General features: G+C 23.9%; 4 protein-coding genes and 1 long non-coding RNA gene across 8 annotated transcripts in view; 2 read left to right on the plus strand and 3 right to left on the minus strand.

Moving 5' to 3' along the window:
• Positions 1-735: 735 nt before the first annotated feature.
• LOC122506986 (glyoxylate reductase/hydroxypyruvate reductase-like) lies at positions 736-4,177 on the minus strand. The gene is made up of 6 exons (XM_043619449.1): positions 4,036-4,177; positions 3,348-3,475; positions 2,694-2,883; positions 1,448-1,611; positions 1,040-1,330; positions 736-970 (listed from the first exon to the last, which is right to left on the minus strand). Exons 1-6 carry the CDS (start codon positions 4,104-4,106, stop codon positions 855-857), a joined length of 960 nt encoding a protein of 319 aa, XP_043475384.1. The 5' UTR covers positions 4,107-4,177; the 3' UTR covers positions 736-854.
• Positions 3,357-6,281, plus strand: LOC122506989. The gene is made up of 3 exons (XR_006302064.1): positions 3,357-3,489; positions 5,432-5,588; positions 6,146-6,281. It is a non-coding gene; the product is annotated as an uncharacterized LOC122506989 (long non-coding RNA).
• LOC122506988 (glyoxylate reductase/hydroxypyruvate reductase-like) lies at positions 5,096-7,413 on the minus strand. The gene is made up of 6 exons (XM_043619450.1): positions 6,906-7,413; positions 6,538-6,665; positions 6,175-6,364; positions 5,818-5,981; positions 5,413-5,703; positions 5,096-5,333 (listed from the first exon to the last, which is right to left on the minus strand). Exons 1-6 carry the CDS (start codon positions 6,974-6,976, stop codon positions 5,218-5,220), a joined length of 960 nt encoding a protein of 319 aa, XP_043475385.1. The 5' UTR covers positions 6,977-7,413; the 3' UTR covers positions 5,096-5,217.
• Positions 7,414-7,955: 542 nt separating this feature from the next.
• LOC122506951 (transmembrane protease serine 9-like) lies at positions 7,956-16,925 on the minus strand. Its single transcript, XM_043619397.1, has 8 exons — positions 16,762-16,925; positions 14,603-14,998; positions 11,576-12,287; positions 10,584-10,591; positions 10,059-10,243; positions 9,094-9,397; positions 8,626-8,906; positions 7,956-8,540 (listed from the first exon to the last, which is right to left on the minus strand). The coding sequence occupies exons 1-8, from the start codon at positions 16,817-16,819 to the stop codon at positions 8,190-8,192; spliced, it is 2,295 nt and encodes a 764-aa protein (XP_043475332.1). The 5' UTR covers positions 16,820-16,925; the 3' UTR covers positions 7,956-8,189.
• Positions 16,926-18,959: 2,034 nt separating this feature from the next.
• Positions 18,960-20,409, plus strand: part of LOC122506990 (ATP-dependent helicase brm) — a 40,558-nt gene continuing 39,108 nt past the window's right edge. For all 4 annotated transcript variants that reach the window (XM_043619451.1, XM_043619453.1, XM_043619454.1 and 1 more), the window contains exons 1-2: positions 18,960-19,108; positions 19,808-20,080. In XM_043619451.1, the coding sequence (XP_043475386.1) occupies positions 19,829-20,080 (252 nt within the window). In that variant the 5' untranslated portion in view covers positions 18,960-19,108; positions 19,808-19,828. The remainder of the gene's footprint in view (positions 19,109-19,807; positions 20,081-20,409) is intronic.

Here is a 20,409-nt window from a genome sequence, read left to right on the forward strand (position 1 = left end):
TAATTTCCTAATCCAACCATTATCCTACAGTCGATCCTTGAAAATCGAATTCGACCCTTAATTCAAGACGTTTTTATGGAAAAAAGTAAGAATCACTTGAAAAAAATATAAATATTTCATAAAATCGAAAACAGAATTTTTTTTCTTTTCATTTTTCAAATTAAAAATTTTGCAATCTTTCCATTATTGATGAATATTTTTTTATATTTATTCAAGATTTGCTTATTTTTCTCTTTTCTTTAAAAAAAATGGAATTAATAAAGAGAAAATTCTTTTTAATAGTAAAAAATAGAATTTTTGCATCAAAGTTGAAAAAAAGTACTTACACATTATCAATACTGATAATTGCGATAAAAATGTGTTATCGACTGTACAAATGTTTCTGATAAGGTGGAAAAAGAGAAAAAAAAACTATTTTCGTTTACAATAATTTGCAGAAAATTCTATTTTTACTTTAATAAATTCTTTATTTCGATTTTAGAAAGATAAGCAAACGGTGAATGAAAAAGACTATCATTCACTTTTTATTACGTAAATTCGGTTCCTAAAACGAAAAAAAGAATTTATTAAATATTTCTGCAAGGAAAAAGAATATTCAACTAATTTAAATTATTTTTAAATTTAAATACTATTTTCATCGAAATACTCCAGAAAAAAAAACTCTATAAAATTGATTGATTTTGAATAATAAAAAATTTACCATTATGTAAATATCAAATTAAATCAAAACTGAACTTGTTTTTAAATTACAATCAGATTTATTTAAACAAAAAATAAAATTTATCAAAATATGATAGAAATTCTTTTAATAAAATATTTTAAAGTTATATTTGTTTGTTAACATTTGTGGTAATTTATAGAGGATAAATCATTGGTTTTCCCTCTAATGCGTTTAGAAGATTTTGTGCAGCAATTGTTGACATACTATTTCGTGTTTTCACAGTGGCACTACCTTGATGTGGCACAATTTCTACGAAAATAATTAATTTAATAAGAATTATATACAAATAATTTTTGAAAATTAAATTTCTTAACTAACCAATATTTGGTAATTTCAGAAGTTTATGATCGCGAGGAAGAGGTTCAGGATCAACGACATCGAGTCCAGCGGCGAAAATTGTCCTATTTTCAACAGCTCTCACTAAAGCATCTGTGTCGACAACTTTTCCTCTTCCAACATTGACGAAAACGGCAGTTTTCTTCATTTTTCCAAAGGTATTGTCATTAAACATTTTTAATGTTTCATTCGTTAATGGCGTGACTGCAATTACAAAATCACTTTCCTCTAAAAGTTCATCCAGAGATACGAATTCTGCCCCTAATTCATCCCCTGGAAAATTTCGTTTTGTTATAAAAATTCGTAGCCCTTTTAATTTATAGTTAGATTTTTAATTTAATTTTTGTGTTTAAATTTTATTTTTTGCAATTTAAAATAATTTTTCTTAACCAGCTTTCTTTTTCGAGTGTCCTGTGTAGAGAATATTTTTTATTTCAAATCCTTTCAGTCGTTTTGCAATTGCTTGGCCAATATTTCCAAATCCAACAATTCCGATTGTTGAACCTTTGACATCGACTCCCAATAACCATTGTGGTCGGTTTTCAACTTTACCCCTTTCAAAACGAAAGATGGTAATTTATTTTTTAATATAGAGACTAATTTATTTTAGTTAAAAACACTAAAAAAAATGGATTTTGGAAAAGTTACAAGTGATTCTAGAAATTCAATTATTTTTAAAAGTTATAAAAATTCTTTGCAGAATTTCAATTATATTCAAAAATTTTTTAAAAATTCCCTCCAAAGTTTCAATTATCTTTAGAAATAATAAAATTCATCTTCGGAATTCAATTATTTTTAAAAATTTTAATAAAATTCTTGTCAAAATTTCACAGGAATTCAATTATTTAAAATACAAAATTTCATAAAATTTTTCGAAAAATATTAATTATTTTAAAAGATTCTTATAAAATTCATCGCAAGAATTCAATTATTTAAAAAATTTTATCAAAGTTATTTTCAAGAATTCAATTATTTTTATAAACTTGAATAAAATTCGTTGCAAGAATTCAATTATTTATATAAATAATAAAATTCTTCACAGAAATTCAGTTATTTTTATAAACTTGAATGAAATTCGTTGGAAGAATTTAATTATTTTCAAAAGTAATAAAATTCTTCGCAGAAATTCAATTATGTTAAAAAATTAAAAAAAAAATCTTGTCAAAATTTCAAGTATTATTATAAATAATAAAATTCTTCCCCGAAATTCAATTATTTTAGAAAAATTTTAATAAAATTGTAGGGAAAATTTTAATTATTTTCATGAATAATAAAACTCATCGCAGGATTTTAATTATTTTTGATACAATTTTAATCGAATTCCTCGAAAAATGTAATTATTCTTAAAAATTTGATTATAATTTGTCAAAAGAATGCAATTATTTAAAACTTTGTTGATGAAATTCTTTATGAGAATTGAATTTTAACAAACAGTCAATTATTCAATAAATTATTAATTTTTAAAATTAAATAATTGAATTCTTCTAGAATTTTCTAATAAAAATTGTTTTAAAAATGAATTACCGAATAATCGATTTATTATTTATATTTATTAAATTAATTTTTTAATTAAGAGAGATTAAATATTGATTTAGTGTTTTTTTCAGAAATAAAGTCATGGAGATGAAAAACCTACTCGATTAATTTTACACGTCCTTCATGAGCTCGTCTGGCTGCACTGAGTAACAACATCACAGCAATATCAGCAACAGCGGAGGATAAAACTTCAGGTGTGTGTCCAACTTTAATACCTCTTCTCTTAATTTCCGGAACGTCAAGATGATCATAACCGGCTGACATTGCAGAAACAACTTTCAAATTAGGCCCTAAAAAATCGAAAACGAAAATTTTTATTGGCTATTTTCAATCACTCTGACACTTTTTTATGCAATTATTAATAAACACGATTATTTTAAAAACTTGAAAGAAAATCTTCATAAAATTCAAGCATTTTCAAAATTTTCAGTAAAAATTATTTTTAAAAAACTCCATTATTTTCTAGAAAATTGAAATAAATTCTTCAAAACACTTCAATTATTTTAAAGAATTATAATAAAAATCTTGCCAAGAATTAAATTACATATTTTCAATACAATTTTAATTACATTTTCTTGAAAGAATTCAATTAATTTACTTGTGTTCTTTTTATTAATTATTTAGTTTTTTTTCTCTTTTGATAAATATCATTTTTTACTTTACGACAAATTTTACTTGTAATTATTAAGAAAAATTTGCATTGATTTTATTGAACTTATTAATTTCGTATTATTGCAATTTTCAGCTATTTCACCTGCAGCGTTGAGCATTTCACTGTTAATATTGGCATGGACACTGAGATAAATTCCATCATGTCCTGGAACTACTTTTAGAATTTGTTCCCTCGTTGGATTGTGAGACGGAATAATTGTCAAGTCGCATCTTGGGACAAAAAGGTAACAGATGTTTGCAAATAAATCACTTTTTTATCGTCAGAATATTCGCAAACGTACATTTTTAATATTCAAAAATAAATTATTGTGATTCAGAAATTAATTTTTAATACTCGAAAATAATTTTTAATTTTCGAAAAGAAATCTTTAATTATCAAAGATAAATGTTTAATATTCAAAAAAAATTTTTTAACGTTCTCTCTCAATTTGAATTATTAAAAAGTTGTCCACAAATTGAAATTAATAAAATTATCTACTACTTTTAGTAAAATTTTACTACTTCGTTTAGTAGTTTAAAATTTTAATGAAAAATTTACTAAGAATTAGAAGAAACTTTTACGAATTTAAATTAGTGGACGACTTTCCACTAATTCAGATTTAAAGAGTTCAGAAATAAATAGGAGTTCACTTCCTTTAATTTAGTTCAGAAATAAATTTGTAGTATTTAAAAATAATATTTTGAATTATGAAAAAATATATAATTTAAGGAAAGTGTTAATTATTAAGTATTTGACTAATTAGAGTAAATTAAGTATTAATTAGACACACTTGGTTCTAAGAAGATCCAAAGCAACAGTGGGTGTATCGTCACTAATCACGAGAACACGTGGTTTAACCATTTTAAATGACTTTTAGTAACATTCGACTTGGAAAGTTAAAAGTATACTAACGCCAGGCAGATATAACAGAGTTATTATATAATAAAATCTAGACAAAGCAAAGCGCAAGCGTAAATTATCACTTGAAAATAAACATAAAAGTAATTGTTAGTCATGTCAAATTATATTATTTTCTATTACTCTTTGACTTTGTTATTCATACATAATTATCAAAATTTTCTATGGTCATAAAATTCAGATGATAATTTTATTTTTTCCCTTTTTTAAATATTTCTTTTTTTATTTATTATTCTTATATATATTTATTTACTTTATTTTTTTAATTTTAAATATTCCCGTTTTATCTTTTTTTTTCAATTACAAGTTTTATCTTTTTCCAATTAAAAAATTAATTTCAAATAACATTCAAATTATTAATTCTTGAGTAAAATAATATTTTGTTGTTTTATGTGTAACAAATAAGGATATTGTGGTGGTTAAAAAAACCAACGTTAATAAGCGAAATATTGATAAACAAAACAATAATTTAATTTTGTGGGAAAATATAAAAATATATTTTTAATCAATTTTTATACATTGTAATGTATTTACTTTTTTTAAATTTACTTTAAAATCAATTTGACGTATACAGTAATTTTTATTTATTTTTATTAAAAATTTTCTGTTATAGTACTCGAAGATTACTTTTCTTATCACTATCGTAATTTTTTAAGAAAATGAATATTTCTAGTTTTTCTCATAATTGAAATATATTTTTATTTTTCATTCTACAAATATAAATACAATTTTTGAAAAATATTTATACCTTTTATAAGATTTCTTAAATATTTATACACGAAAAAAATAAGTTTCTTTCAAATATAATAGATTACTTACAATTATTGATTACTCAATTATTACTATTGTCAAATAAATATCTATTTTTTATCAAATAATTTTATTTCATTATGCATAAAATGTAATTTCAATTTTATTCAATTCTAATTTTCTTCTTTATTAATGAATGGAAATAATATGAAATTTAATATTATTTATTCTTCTAAATCGTCTAAAATTCATTATTTAATAAGAAACTCGAGTGTAAATAAATAATGTTAAAACTTTTGGTGAATTATAGAGGATAAATCATTGGTTTTCCCTCCAATGCATTCAAAAGATTTTGTGCAGCAGTTGTTGCCATACTATTTCGTATTTTCACAGTGGCATTACCTTGATGTGGCATAATTTCTACGAAATTGATTAATTTAATAAAAATTAGATATAAATAATTTTAGAAAATTCACGAAAATTTAATTTCCTAACTAACCAATATTTGCTAATTTCAGAAGTTTATGATCGCGAGGAAGAGGTTCAGGATCAACGACATCGAGTCCAGCGGCGAAAATTGTCCTATTTTCAACAGCTCTCACTAAAGCATCAGTGTCGACAACTTTTCCCCTACCAACATTGACAAAAACGGCAGTTTTCTTCATTTTTCCAAAGGTATTGTCATTAAACATTTTTAATGTTTCATTCGTTAATGGCGTGGCTGCAATTACAAAATCACTTTCTTCTAAAAGTTCATCCAGAGATACGAATTCTGCCCCTAATTCATCTCCTGGAAAATTTCGTTTTGTTATGAAAATTCTTAACACGAATTTATAGTTAGATTTTTAGTTTCATTTTTGTGTTTGAATTTTATTTTTTGCAATTAAAAATAATTTTTCTTAACCAGCTTTCTTTTTCGAGTGTCCAGTGTAGAGAATATTTTTTATTTCAAATCCTTTCAGTCGTTTTGCAATTGCTTGGCCAATATTTCCAAATCCAACAATTCCGATTGTCGAACCTTTGACATCGACTCCCAATAACCATTGTGGGCTTTTTTTAACTTTTCCCCTTTAAAAACGAAGGTTGTAAATTAATTTAGGTATGAATTATCATTTAGCAAATTATCAATTTTATTCTGAATTTGAGTGACTTTTGAAAAGAAAGATTTTCGTGTTTATTAAATTAATTTTTAATTAAGAGAATTAAATATCGATTTAGTGTTTCTTTTTTAGAAATAAAGTCCTGGAGATGAAAAACCTACTCGATTAATTTTAATCGTCCTTCGTTGGCTCTTCTGGCTGCACAGAGTAACAACATTACGGCAATATCAGCAACAGCGGAGGATGAAACCTCGGATGTGTTGCCAACTTTTATACCTCTTCTTTTAATTTCCGGAATGTCAAGATGGTCATAACCGGCTGCCATGGTACAAACAACTTTCAAATTAGGCCCTAAAATTTCAAAAAAATATTTTTTTTAATCACTTACACGGTTTATTAGTTTTTTTCGTTATTGATTAGTAAATAATTAGCAGTTATGTATTTTAATTTATTTAAATAAATTAGCAGTTATTTTATTCAACTACTGATTAATTTTGTATTATTGCAATTTTCAGCTATATCACCTGCAGCGTTGAGCATTTCACTGTCAACATTGACTTTTGAACTGAGATAAATTCCATCATGTTCTGGAACAACTCTAAGAACATGTTCCCTCGTTGGATGGGGAGACGGAATAATTGTCAAGTCACATCTTGGAAAAAAGGTAACACAAGTTTGAAAATAAATCAATTTGTTTCATAGTCAGAATATTCGCAAACGTATTTTTAATATTCGAAAATAAATCTTTAATACTCAGAAATAAATTTTTAATATTCAGAAATAAAATTTGAATTTTAAAAAAAGTCTGTAAAAAATATATTTTAAAGAATTTGTTAATTAATTATTAGGTATATAATTAATTAGAGTAAAATTAAGTATTAATTAGACCCACTTGGTTCTAAGAAGATCCAAAGCAACAGTAGGTGTATCGTTGCTAATGACGAGAATACGGGGTTTAACCATTTTAAAAAAGACTTTTAGTAACGTTCAACTTGGAAAGATAAAAGTATACTAACGCTTGGACAGATATAATCGAGATATTATATGATAAAATGTAGAAAATTTTTATGGACACATAATTCATATAATTATTTTTATTAACTTTAATTTTTTTTATTTTTAAATATCCTTGTATTATTTTTTTCTCAATTTGGAATTAATTTAAAGTAAAATTAAAATTAATTTTTGAGGAAAATAATATTTAGCTGTTTTTTTGTAACAAATAAGATACATTGTGGTAGTTTTGATAAGCGAGCTAGTGATATAGTATCGTATTTTCCTTTTCAAAAAATTTTGTTTAAATGCATTTTTACGTAAACAGTAATTTTTATTTACTGTTATTAAAAACTATCAGTAATTTTTATATACTTATATTAAAAACTATTAGTTTATGAAAAAAATATTTTACCTGGAACAGCGATTATTTTTTCTAAAATAGCGAAATTATTAACTGAATCAACTAAAAATTTCGCTATTAGAATAAAATTTATAGTCGTTCGAGACAAAACATTTTTTTTGCGTGTTATACACGAAAATTACTATTCTTGTTACAATTGTATCATTATTTGAAAAAAGATGAATATTTTTATTCTTATAATTTATCGTTTTGTAAATATTTAGTATCTACACTGAAGAAAAAATTAATTTGCTTAAAATAATAAAACTACAAGACCATTGTCATATAAATATTTTATTATGTATCAAATAATCTGCATTCAGATCAAAAGTATTTTCTTCAAATTCGAAAATTATTACTTCGAAAAGAATTCTATTCAATGTAAAAAAATTGTTACAAGTAAATATTTTTTAGTTATTATGAAATAAATATTTACTTAAAATAAATAATTTTTTAATTCAAATAATTTTCTTCAGTGTAAAATTGCAAATTAAATTATTAATTGTAGTTTATTTTTATGAAATATTTTGTTGATATTACCAAATGTTTCTATTCTGATTCTTTGTTTATATTTTCATATTATTGAAAAGCTTGGAACCGCTTTTGTTAAAATAGAACATTTTTATCGTAACAATAATAAAATTTAAATTTAAAATTTTTTGCTCTTATTCTTATTGAATAACACTTTGAATATTTTATTTCTAGATGCATAGAATTTCAATCTAATTGAATACTTATTTTCTTCTTTAAAAATGAATGGAATTATGTGAAATTTAATATTTATTCTTCTAAATTGTCCAGAATCCAGTCCATGTAATAAGGAACTCGAGTGTAAACGGCAGGAAATCCCGCTTCGCCACAATTGATGTGTCCAAAGCTGACGACACCGTATTGAACATATCTGGCTTCGGTGTTATTAAAAACATGGACACTTTGTAAAGGACCTCCACTATCACCGGCACAGGAATCGACACCTTTTTTACCACCGGCGCACATTTGCTTGTAACCAATTTGAGCATTTCTTTTATACGTCTCGGCACAATCAACGTTTGGGACGAGATCAATTCGAATCATCATCAGTGCATTGCTTCGTGGTTGAACAGCAGTTCTTCCCCATCCAGTCACAACGACCTAAAAATAAGGTATTTTTTTATATTCCTTTTAATGGAAATATAAATTTTTATTTTAATTATAGTTTTTGAGAGAGAAAAAATACCTTTTTCGGTGGTATATTGACTGCGGTACCAACTGGTAGACAAATTGGTTTAACATTCGGAAGTTGCAAATTAATATCAGCGTCGACTCTTAACAAAGCAATGTCGTCCGTTAATTTTGCTCTCGAATATTTTGGATGGAAAATTCTTTTTTCAATTCCAAATTCTTGATATTTATCAGCGCAGACCAAAATATTGCCACTTTTATCAACATCGCAATCGATTTCTTTGGTTGTGTCGTGGTCGCCAACTCTCACTGAGACTACATTTAATAATTCCACTCCTAGGGATAATTAATTGTTGAATATTAATTAACATCAAAATGATTTGAAATTTTTTTTAAGGGTTGTCACAGGTCAGAGAAAAGTAAGGGATTTTTATTAAAAGTGTTGCAAAAAATTAAATGTTAGAATTTATTAAATGTTAGAAAATTTCATAAAATTATTTTATAACAATTGAATAATAATTACCATCACTGGTTACACAATGTGCAGCTGTGAGAATATAACGTTTATTAATTACCGATCCGCCGCATTTAAATTCAGAATCACCAAATCTGTTTTTATAGGCAATCAATGTATTCCAGGGAAAATCCAAGACGCCCGTTTTTTTGCCACCAAAAATTTTTGGTTGACTAACAGGCCCACAGACGTCAAAATCTAATAGTCGCAAATTTCTATGATTTGTAACGTCTGGCGGTTTTGGTGCAGTTTCAGGATCATTCGTTATTGTCTCTTCGGTTGTCGTTGTTCTATCTGTAGAGACTTCGTTCGACTGTTGAATTTTCAAAGTAAAAAATTAAATTTAATTTTAGAATTAAACTTCGCACTCATATGCAAAAATTTTTTTTTTACTATTTGATACTATTTCGATTCTTTTTTTTTAGATTTTTGACACTAAAAGCAACTTTTTTTCTTTTTATTGAGAATTTGCATTACTTTCAATCAAATGATAGTTGAAATAAACAAATTATTCTCATAATTTTTAAAGAAACTATTTCAAAAGATTTTAACAAAATTCTTTGCAAGAATTCAATTATTTTTACAAATAGTAAAATTTTCCACAGGAAAAAATTGTTATTTAAATTTCCAATTAATGGAATATTTAGATGAAATAAATTAAATTTAATTGAAATAAATTTTATATTTTAAAGAATTTTTTGTTTCACTGATAAAAATTGTTTTTAAATATAATCGTATTTTTGAAGAAGTCTGACTAAAAGTTTGGAAAATCTACTTTAAAATTAAATTTATTAATTAATTGAACTGCATCAAAATTAAATTTATTTTCATAATTCATTAAATTTAATTTAATTTTATCAAAAATTAATTAAAATCAAATTATATTCTCATTTTATTAGAAACTTTTTTTATTTCTTGATAGGAAAATCTTCTATCAAGAAATAAAAGAAAAAAAATAAGAAGATTTTTAATACCTGCTGTGGACAACAAACTCTTGGGGTTTTTCCATCAAAACCACAAAACGATTCTCTTAATAATTGAAGTACCGAGTTTGGAATTGGTTTTTCCTTTATTAGAAGCGTAACTAATGGTTTACATTCTTTTATATTGACGCAAATTCCTAATACTTTCGTCGGTGTAATGCAATTATCCGATTCCTCTAAAGGGTAAAATAAAATAATTGAAGGCTAATTAATTCTTTGATAGGGAATTCCAGTGAATTTAAAAAATTTCAGTTGAAAGAAAATATTTTTCAAAACCACTCACATTAGCGAACGAAAATATATTTTTTATTAATTAAATTATAAAGTAATAAAATGAATATAAACAAAATCAATATTAATTTTTTAATTAAATATAATAATTGAATATTGAATACTGTCTTTGTTAGAAATTTTTTTTTCCTTTTGAAAAAAAGGAACAATTAATAAAAAAAGGAAAATAAAAAAAGAAGCAGAAAATTGTGGAATAAAATTAAAAATAATAAAACAAGTACTTACGTGAATAGCTGGAGGCGATGAAAAAAATAATAATTAATGAACGAAACAATGAACGAAACATTATTAGAATTTGTAATTATAATGTGAGAAATAGTTTAATAGTGAATTATTTATCTGCAAAAAAATTGTTACTTTATCTTCACCTTGACCTTATTTTCTTAAACTTTTAGTATTTCCGCTTTATATTTATTAGTTAATCATGTTTAGGCACTTAATTTATTTTTTCTTCTCTTTTCTATATAAATTAAGAAAAATTTATTTTTTTGATATATAGAGAAGAGAAACTTGATCAGTTTCAGAAATGAAACTGATGAACAACGAAAATCAATTCGTACAGTCTCGGTTATAATTTTTTTGCGAGAGAGATAGAAATATGTTCTCCATGAAACCGAGAGAAAGGAAAATAGAATAAAAAAAAATTTGACGTCATTTATTTAATGGTAGCGTCTTCCCGTTTTGTGCAATAATCAAGTATCTTGAAAACTTTATTCAATAATTTAAATTTTTGATTTTTTAATTATTAAAACTTGGAAATTCTGTTTTTTTTCTCCAAGGATTTTTATTTAATTCTCCACTTTTATTTTTTTGTCAATTAGGTTTTAATTGCAAACAAAAAATTGTTGATTTTTCTATAGTAAAAAAGAAAAAAAAATCTTTCTTTAAAAGATTTTAAAGAAAGGTCATTTAAAATTCTTTTGTCTTTTAATTTTTTGTAGTTCTTTATTTTTTTTTTGTAACTTTTTTAAATTTTATTTACAATTTTATTACAGTGGAAAGAATTAAAAAAATAAACTTATGGCACTAAATTTAAATGGTTACAATTTCTGGAGAAAAAATCCAGTTTGGAAAAAATTGTAATTGAGAGATTCTCAGGAAAAAAGAAATTAAGAGATTCGAATTTTCGATTGTAAAATTGATATTTTTTTCTATTTTTTTGTAAATATTTTTAAATTATAAATTTATTTTCTCTATCTTAATTATTAAGTATTAATTATTCTCTCATATTTCGCAGGATCCAGGGTAGAAAATCGTGGACCTTTGTATAGACACCGGGCCATCCTGCCATTCCGCAAGGCGACGGTCCAAAGGAAACAACTCCAATGCTGACCCATCGTGGCTTATCTTCGTTAGCTCCCAATGCACGTGCCATTAGTGGTCCACCAGAATCACCACGACACGAATCCTTACCCTTTTGACTGCCGGCGCAAATTTGACCGTCGCCCAATTGTAAGCCAGCATTCGCGTAAGTACGAACACAATCTGCATTCGATACAAGGGGAATTCTCACTTTCAATTTGACATTTGATTCTGATCTTGTTTCGGTTTTACCCCATCCAGCGACATCGAGTAATTGTCCAACGTTTGAATCGAGCGGAAGACAGATTGCTTTTATGTAATGCGTGAAATTAACGTCACGACTCAATCGCAGTAATGCGATATCATTTCGTTGATCCTTGGATGCTGGGATGTAGTCCTCGTGAGCGATTTGCTCCTCAATTGGAATTGTTACCAGTGGATCGGCGCAGACACGAATTCCGTTGCGTTGAATACAATCGACATTTTGATTTGTGTCGTATTCTCCTAGTCTTACTCTTGAGAGAGTCCAAGTTTTTGGAAGGTCCTTCCCCTTGAGACAATGAGCCGCTGTGAGGACGTAACGTTTGCTGATTAATACTCCTCCGCAGGCTGTTGTTACTCCATTTGCTAAAAAGAAATGGTGCGGAAAAATTAATTGTTTGGTAAATAATTATTCTTTCAAATTTTTTACATTTTTCTTAACATTCTTTTAAAAAAATAATTATTTTCAAAATTTTTAATAAAATTCCTTCAAAAAAATCAATTATTTTCAAAAATTCAGATAAAATTCTTCGAAACAATTCAATTATTTTTATAAATTAAAAAATTCTTTGAAACAATTCAATTACTTTTATAAATAAGAAAATTCTTCCCAAGAATTAAAATATTTTTATAAATAATAAAATCCTTCAAAGAAATTCAATTATTTTCATAAATAATGAACTGTTTCGAAAGAATTCAATTATTTGCAATACAATTTTAATAAAATTTCTCAAAAGAGTACAATTATTTTTAATAATATTATTTAAATTCAATTATTTTCAAGTATTTAATAATAATTCAATTATTTTAAACAATTCTGATAAAAAATTCTTCGAAACAATTCAATTATTTTTATAAATTGTAAAATTCTTGGCAACAATTCAATTATTTTTGTAAATAATAAAATTCTTCTGAGAAATTCAATTATTTTCAATGCGAGTTTAATAAAATTTCTAGGATAAAATTCAATTATTTTCAAAATTTTCAGTAAAAATTATTTTAAAAAAGTTCATTATTTTAAAGAATTTTAATAAAAAACTTATCAACAATTAAATTATTTTCAATACAATTTTAATTACATTTTCTCGAAAGAATCCAATTTTTTGAAAAAGTGTTGATAAAATTCTTGAAATGAATTCAATTATTTAAAAAATTTTTTATAAATACCTTAACAAGAACTCAATGATTTTCAGTACATCAAAAATTTAATTAATTATGAAAATAATTGAATTCTTGAATAGAATTTTATTAAAACTTTTTTAAATAATTAAATCCTTACCAAAAAAATTTATTATTTCTGCATATAATTGATTTTTTGTAAAATTTTAAAAAATAAGTGAATTTTTGAAAAGGCATTTATGAAAATTGCATTTAAAATAATTGAATTTCTGGAAAAAATTTACTAGGTATTTATTGATAAAATCGAAATTTTCGAAGAAATCATTTTAAATTGAGATTGAAAATAAGTGGAATTCTAATAAGAATTTTATTATTTATATAAAAGTAATTAAAGATTTTTATTATTTATAAATTGACTTTTTGCAAAGAATTTTATTACAATTATTGGAAATAATTGAATTCTTCGTAAAATTCAATTACTTTAAAAATTTTCAGTAAAAAGTATTTTAAAAAAATTTCACTATTTTCAACAATATTGAAATAAATTCTTAAGAGCAATTCAATTATTTTAAAGAATTTTAATAAAAATCTTGCCAAGAATTAAATTATTTTCAATACAATTTTAATTATATTATTTTATGAAAGAATTCAATTATGGAAAAAAATGTTGATAAAATTCTTGAAATAATTTCAATTATTAAAAAAAATTTTATAAATACTTTTCAAGAATTCAATGATTTTCATTACATTAATTTAAAAATTTTAAACATTTAAAAAGAAAAATTATTTTAAAAATTAAAATTTTTATTTCATTTGAAACAGTTATAATTCAAAATTTTGATTAGTTGTTTAATTTTAAAAAGATTGAAATTAAAATTGTTTTCTTCATTGAATTGAAATCTAATTTTTTCAATTGAAATTTGAATTTTCAAGTAATTGAAATTTTTTGAAATAATTAAAGTTTTCTAAAATTCTATTTAAAAAAATTTATTTTTTAAAGAATGTTATTAAAATTTTCGAAAATAATCGAGTTTTTTAAAATTTATGTCCTTTTAATTTTTTTTTTTTAGAAATCAGGGAAAATGTAAAAATTCTGTCTGGAAATCTTGTTTTATTATTGAACTTCTCAAAATTTTTTTTTTTTAGGAATCAGGAATGAAGTCAAAATTCTGTCTGGAAATCAGAGAAAAGTCAGGGAAAATCAAAACCTTATATATAATATTTTTACTAACTATTAATTGATAAATGAAATTGAAAAATGTTAATTATTTTTTTCCCTTTTTTTTACTAAGAGAAAAAAATAATTTAATTAAATACTCGTTTACTTATTACTTACTAACTTATTAGATATTTATTTTACTTAGCAATTTTAAAATGCAATTTATTTAAAAATTGATTTTGTACTAAATAACTTGAAAGGCAAATTATTCGAAAATTTATTTTAACCAAATAATTAAAGGAATAAAGAAAGATAGGAAATAAATAATAATTACTAAAATAAATTAGAAAAGAATTATTATTAAAATATTTTAATAATATTTTTTTTTCTTTTTTATACTTACGCTTTTGATATTCCAGAAGGGCCATCCAGGGAAATTCGTCAATATCAGTGCTTTCCCCGCCGACAATTCTTTCTTCAGTGTCGGTTCCACAATCAGAGGGGAAAAGAGGATTGCTCCTGAGATTAACATTTGGATTTTCATTGCCGTTACCATTATTTGTCGGAACACGAGGAGTTGGACGAGAAGTTGGACGAGGAGTTGGTGATTGCGATGGACAACAAACTATTGGATTACTTCTGTCAAAACTGCACTGTGATCTTTGAAGATATTGAAGATCATCCTCTCGCAATGGTCTTTGCTGTAAAATACCGATCATCCGCGGACATTGACGAATTCCAGTGCAAACTCCTGGTTCTCTCCTTGACGTTACACAATCTTCTTGCTGTGCCGATAATTCTGAAAGGTATTTTATTTTTAATTTTATATTACTTGTACTTTTTCAAATTATTTTCTCAAATCATTTTTCAAGTCATCAAATAAATAATTCAAATATTTTCTCCACTTTCAATAATAATAATAGTAAATAATAAAAATAATAATTATGTCATTAGTCCAAACAAGAGAATTTAAACATCTTTTATTAATAAAAATAATAGTAAATATTATTTAAATTTAAAAATTTTTATTTCCTTTTAAAGTAAATAATACAAAAAGTATTTAAATATTTATTTTACAAAAATGATTGAAATTTGAAAGATTTAATTTGGAAATTTTGGAAAAATTAGGTTTTTAAAAAATCGTGATTAAAATTATTTGAAGATATACTTGAATTCCTGAAAATAATTTTTAAAAACTGAAACAATTGGAAATTTTGTGAAATTTTACATTTTAAATTCTGATAGAAATTGGTTTTAAAAAAATTTCAGTTAAAATTTTTCTTTAAAAATTCTTAAAGTTTTTCAATAATTTTATTCAACAATTCTAAAAAAAAGAATTGAATTTTGGAAGAATTACAGTTGCAATTTTCAGAAATAATTAAATTTCATGAAGTTTTTCATTGAAATTATTTGAAATTTTCATTCCTGTAGAAAAATTGTTTTGTATATTTCAAAAATTTTTTTTTTAAATTTATTTACAATTTACTTTTATTTTCTTCCTGTAAATATAGAAATTTTCCAATTTGATTGTTTCTAATCGTTGAGATTGAAAAATTTATGATCCACAAGTTTTTAATGTTCAAATGAAAGGAATATTTTCATAAATTACTAATTTTAACAAAAATTTTAAATTTATATTTAATATTTAGAAAGTTTGAAATTAATTTTTTTGATACGTAACACAAAATTATTGATAACAAAATTTTTATTTGAAGGAACAAATTTCGTTCATTTGAACGTTCAGAACTTTAGAAACATGAAAAATTTTATTGTTATTATTATTACATATTATTATGAGAGGAAAAAAGTACATTTTAGTAGTAGAAAAAAAATGTTCGAATATAAATCGAGAAATCTGAAATAATTTTATTTCTCAACAAAGTATTTAAAAAATCTAGTTTTTAATCATTCTTGGAAATCTAAAAACGTAGGAAAATACTTAATTCAGCAAATTTTTGCTGTTTTGCTAACTGTGAGTCATAAACGCAGTTAAACGCTTCCTGCGAGTAAATCTGTTTTTTTTTTAAATCTTGTCAGAATTGAACAGAAGTCAAGGAAAAAGAAACTCGTTTAAAAACTATTTTGTCCTTGTTTTATAAATTATATAAAAATTTCTAAGACTATTAATATGTTTTTCTAATTTTTCTCTTCTTCTTCGTAAATAGTATTCTTGACTTAATAGTATTCTTGACAAAATAATATTTTCGACTAAATAATATTCTCCACTGAATAATATTTCTTAACAAAATTGCTGATTCTTATTTTCGAATATTATCAGTTTTTAAGAAAAATACACGATGACCCTGATTATCTTTCGTAACTTGAGACAATTATATAAAATTATATATTCAGTATTTCTCTAAAGTTAATGTTAATTTTGAATCATAATTTTTTTAATTTAGCTTTTCTTTAGTCAATATTGAATTTTTACAAAAACAAATTTTTTTTAAAAGTTTTACAAATGTAAAGAAACAATGAGTAAAAAAATATTATTTAAAAGATTTTTCTTTATTCTTACCTTGGAAGAAACGAATAATTTAAATTTTAATAAAATTTACTCACTTGAGATAAAAATGCTTATTAGCAGGAGAAAAAATAATGGACCTAATCTGGTTTCCATTTTGGCTGATTAAATGATAGATCCGAGTTCATATGTTCGTTAAAATACAGATTAAAAGCAACAACTGAAAGACTTGATTCGAAACTAAAGTATCGATGAAGATGTAATATATTTAATGTATATATGCTGACCGATTCCAGGGTCAACGAGATTCTCCCACTTTTTTTAAAATTAATTTTCGCTAATAATTTCCTCTGAGTCTTCATAATTTTTTAATTTTACAATATTGTAGTTTTTAATATTTATTAAAATATATTTTTAAAAAATTATTACGAGGAATTAAATTATTTTCAAAAAACATTTCTCAAAAAAAATCAATTATTTAAAAATTATTTCAAAATAACTTTGATAAAATTCTTTGCTAACATTCAATTATATTTGAAAATAGTGAAATTTCCACAGGAATTCAATTTTCATAAAATTTTGAGAAAAAAATCAAAATTATTTAAAAGAATTTTTATAAAATTCTTCACGAGAATTTAATTATTTTTACAAAATAATAAAATACTTTTCACAAATTCAATTATTATTTATTAATTTATAAATAAAATTTATAAAAAAAATCGAAAGGATTAAATTATTTTCAAAAAATTTATGAAAATTCTTTTGTGAAATTCAATTTTATTTTTTAAAAATTTAATATAATTCTTGAAAAGAATTTAATTATTTTCTAAAATTATAACAAGATTCTTTATTTATTTTCTATGCAGTTTTTGTAAAATTACTAGTCAGAATTCAATTATTTTCATGAATATAAAATTTCCTTGTCAGAATTCAATTATTTTCAATTACTTAATAAAATTTCTTGAAAAAATTCAATTATTGTGACAAAATTTAAATAAAATTCTTTCAATTATTTATTATTTCTTTTCAATTATTTATTATTTCTTTTCAATTATTTATAGTAAAGTTTCTCTAAAGAATTCAATTATATTTGGAAAATTTAAGAAAATTCTTCTCAGAAATTTATGTGAAAACTTTAAAGAAAATTCAATAAAATATTATATTATTTTCAAATTTTTGACAAAATTCTTTATGACATTTAAATTAATTTTATTGCAATTTTAATAATAAGTTTCAATAGAATTCAATTATTTTCTAAAAATTTTAATAAAATTCTTCGTTAGAATGAATTATTTTCAAATTTTGTAACGAAATTTCTTGAAGGAATTGAATTATTTTCAAAAATTTTTCAAAAGTTATGAAAAATTCAATTATTGTGAAAAATTGCCTAATAAAATTCTTTAAATAAATTCAATTATTTTCAAAAATATTCCCAATAAATTTTTATTTAAAGAATTATTAATTTACTATTTTTTTAAAACCTGATTAAAGTTTTGAATTTTTCTAATTTTATTAAAATTTTTCGCTTAAAAAATTCGTTTTGAAAAAATTACAGTTGTAATTTTTAGAAATAATTAAATTTCAAAAAGGATTTTCACTGAAATCAATTAAAGTTTTTTAATTCCTGTAGAAAATTAAATAAATATTTAATATTTGATAAAAAATTATTGAAGTTTTAAATGTAATTTAATTTAGAAATTATTAAAAATAAATTAGTCTTTTGAAAAATAGTTATTAAATTTTTTAAAGATGTGAAAAAATTCTCTTAAATAATTTAAAAAGATAGAATTTTTCCAACTATTTGGAATTCTTGTCAAATTTAATTTAAATAAATTTTATAATTTAAAGATTTTTATTTTTTTAGTTTCATAAATTATTTTTAAATCGTATTTTTGAAGAATTTTAAATTGAAATTTAAAAAATTGAATAGATAATTGAATTTTGCAAAAATTTACAATTGAAGTTTTAAGGATAAAAAAATGTAAATATTTTTTTTTATAGAAAGTAGAAAAAATCAGAAAAATAAAGTTACAGAATGAAATTGTGATTTTTTATTATAAATTGAAAATTATAATTTTTATATTTAGTAAATATTTTTGTTCGTAATTTTTTCATAACTGTTTTATTAAAAATGTCTTCTTTAGTATAAAAATATATAAATATAAACAATATAATATAAAAATAAATATGAAAATATAGAAGAAATTCATAAGAAAAATAATTTAATTTTAAAGAGTTTGAAATTCGCGGGTAAAGTGGCGCTGCGCGCGCCGCGCATGCGCAACTGTTTAGAAAGAAAATGGCCGGTAGCGTGTGTTTTTCAGTGTGTCGTTTTGACGTGTTCGTTTTCTAATTTTTTGGCACAAGAACAACAAATTTATCGCATGGATGGTAGAAATTTATGACAAGTGTATTCTCCGGCGTGTTTTCCACTAAAACAATACAGTAAGCTTTTTAATTTAATCCTTAAATTATGACTATTCTGCTGCCTCACGTTCAATGATTTAAGGGCTTCCTCAAGCAGTAAAATGTAATTTATTCCTTTTCATTAATTATTGCCAATTATTTCCGGCAATATTTCGTTTCCACTTTGTTTGTATTCCCCTTTTTATTGTTTTAATACTATTAGTGCTTTCTGGGAAATGAGAAGTGTTAAATTTACACGAATGCAACACACACATTTGTATCGCGCCACATATACATAACCCTAAAAGTGTTTGCGTGAGTGTGTTCCGAGTTTGTTGTTTAACGCTATACTGGTTTATGTGCTAAAGAATAGAAAAGTTTATTGTTTGTGGGGAAATTATTATTAAAATAATGAATGATAATTAAATAATAAAAGAAGTATGTAGAGAACAAGTATTTTAGAAATTTTCTATATATTTCCGACTGTGTTGGTAAACGAATTCCTTTTTTTTGCTCGTTGATCCTTTATTACTTTTTGGAAATTTTAACGTCAGGAATATTTAACTATCCTAGTTTTAACGCTGTTTAAATAAAGTTTGAGTTTACTTTGAGTTTAGTTCGTTTTTAATTTGAGAATTCCTTGTGGAAATTGAAAACAATTTTTTGTTACTATTGCTTCTCTGCTCGGAAAATTAGAATTAAAAGTTATTAATGTTTTGAATGTTTTTTTTAATGCAGCAGGAATTAGAGTTTAATAATATGGCGAGTCCCTCGCCTCAATCATCGCCAATGCCGCCACCACAAGCACCGAGTCCTATGGGTCCACCGCAACAATCACCGTCGCCCTCGAATCCCCAAGGAAGTCCCATGGGACCTCCACAACATCATCCTCAGAGTCCGACTCAGGGTTATCCGCCACCCTTGCCACCACCTGGAGGACCTTCACAACAATCGGGTCCACCACAGCAAAATTATCCACCACACCCAATGCCACCGAATATGGGACCTCAGGTATTTTGCGATTATTCTCAAAAAATTCAACAGGAAAGAGATTTTCAAATTATTCTTTCGAATATTTCCCAAATGTCTCAGGTAAATTTGTAGTAAATTAATTTACAGTTTTTACAATCAAATATTGGTCAAATACCAATTCAAATTTGATCGACAACGAAAGTCGAATAAAAATTACTTTTTAGAAATTGAATTACTAAACAGGCTTCGGGACTTTTTTTGGATTTTTTTCACTATTTTTAAATAATACCGCTTTTTTTATTTTTATAGTGTGAAAAAGTAACTGAAGTCGTGTCTTTCAAAAAATGTTTTTGAATAATTGTTATAGG

Source organism: Leptopilina heterotoma, unplaced genomic scaffold (assembly GCF_015476425.1).
Source record: "Leptopilina heterotoma isolate Lh14 unplaced genomic scaffold, ASM1547642v1 Lhet_44, whole genome shotgun sequence".
In the NCBI taxonomy this organism is placed as follows: domain Eukaryota; kingdom Metazoa; phylum Arthropoda; class Insecta; order Hymenoptera; family Figitidae; genus Leptopilina; species Leptopilina heterotoma.

Bases quoted from the DNA above. Each gene is read 5' to 3' on its own strand.
- LOC122506986 (XM_043619449.1), bottom strand. From the start codon at position 4,106: ATGGTTAAACCACGTGTTCTCGTGATTAGTGACGATACACCCACTGTT. The intron at 3,476-4,035 runs GTGTGTCTAATT...TTTTGTCCCAAG, and splicing joins TTGGATCTTCTTAGAACCAA to ATGCGACTTGACAATTATTC. The intron at 971-1,039 runs GTTAGTTAAGAA...TTATTTTCGTAG, and splicing joins TCTGAAATTACCAAATATTG to AAATTGTGCCACATCAAGGT.
- LOC122506988 (XM_043619450.1), bottom strand. From the start codon at position 6,976: ATGGTTAAACCCCGTATTCTCGTCATTAGCAACGATACACCTACTGTT. The intron at 5,982-6,174 runs GTAGGTTTTTCA...TCGTTTTTAAAG, and splicing joins GGACGATTAAAATTAATCGA to GGGAAAAGTTAAAAAAAGCC. The intron at 5,334-5,412 runs GTTAGTTAGGAA...TCAATTTCGTAG, and splicing joins TCTGAAATTAGCAAATATTG to AAATTATGCCACATCAAGGT.
- LOC122506951 (XM_043619397.1), bottom strand. From the start codon at position 16,819: ATGGAAACCAGATTAGGTCCATTATTTTTTCTCCTGCTAATAAGCATT. The intron at 9,398-10,058 runs GTATTAAAAATC...AAAATTCAACAG, and splicing joins GAGTTTGTTGTCCACAGCAG to TCGAACGAAGTCTCTACAGA. The intron at 8,541-8,625 runs GTATTTTTTCTC...CCTTATTTTTAG, and splicing joins TCAATATACCACCGAAAAAG to GTCGTTGTGACTGGATGGGG.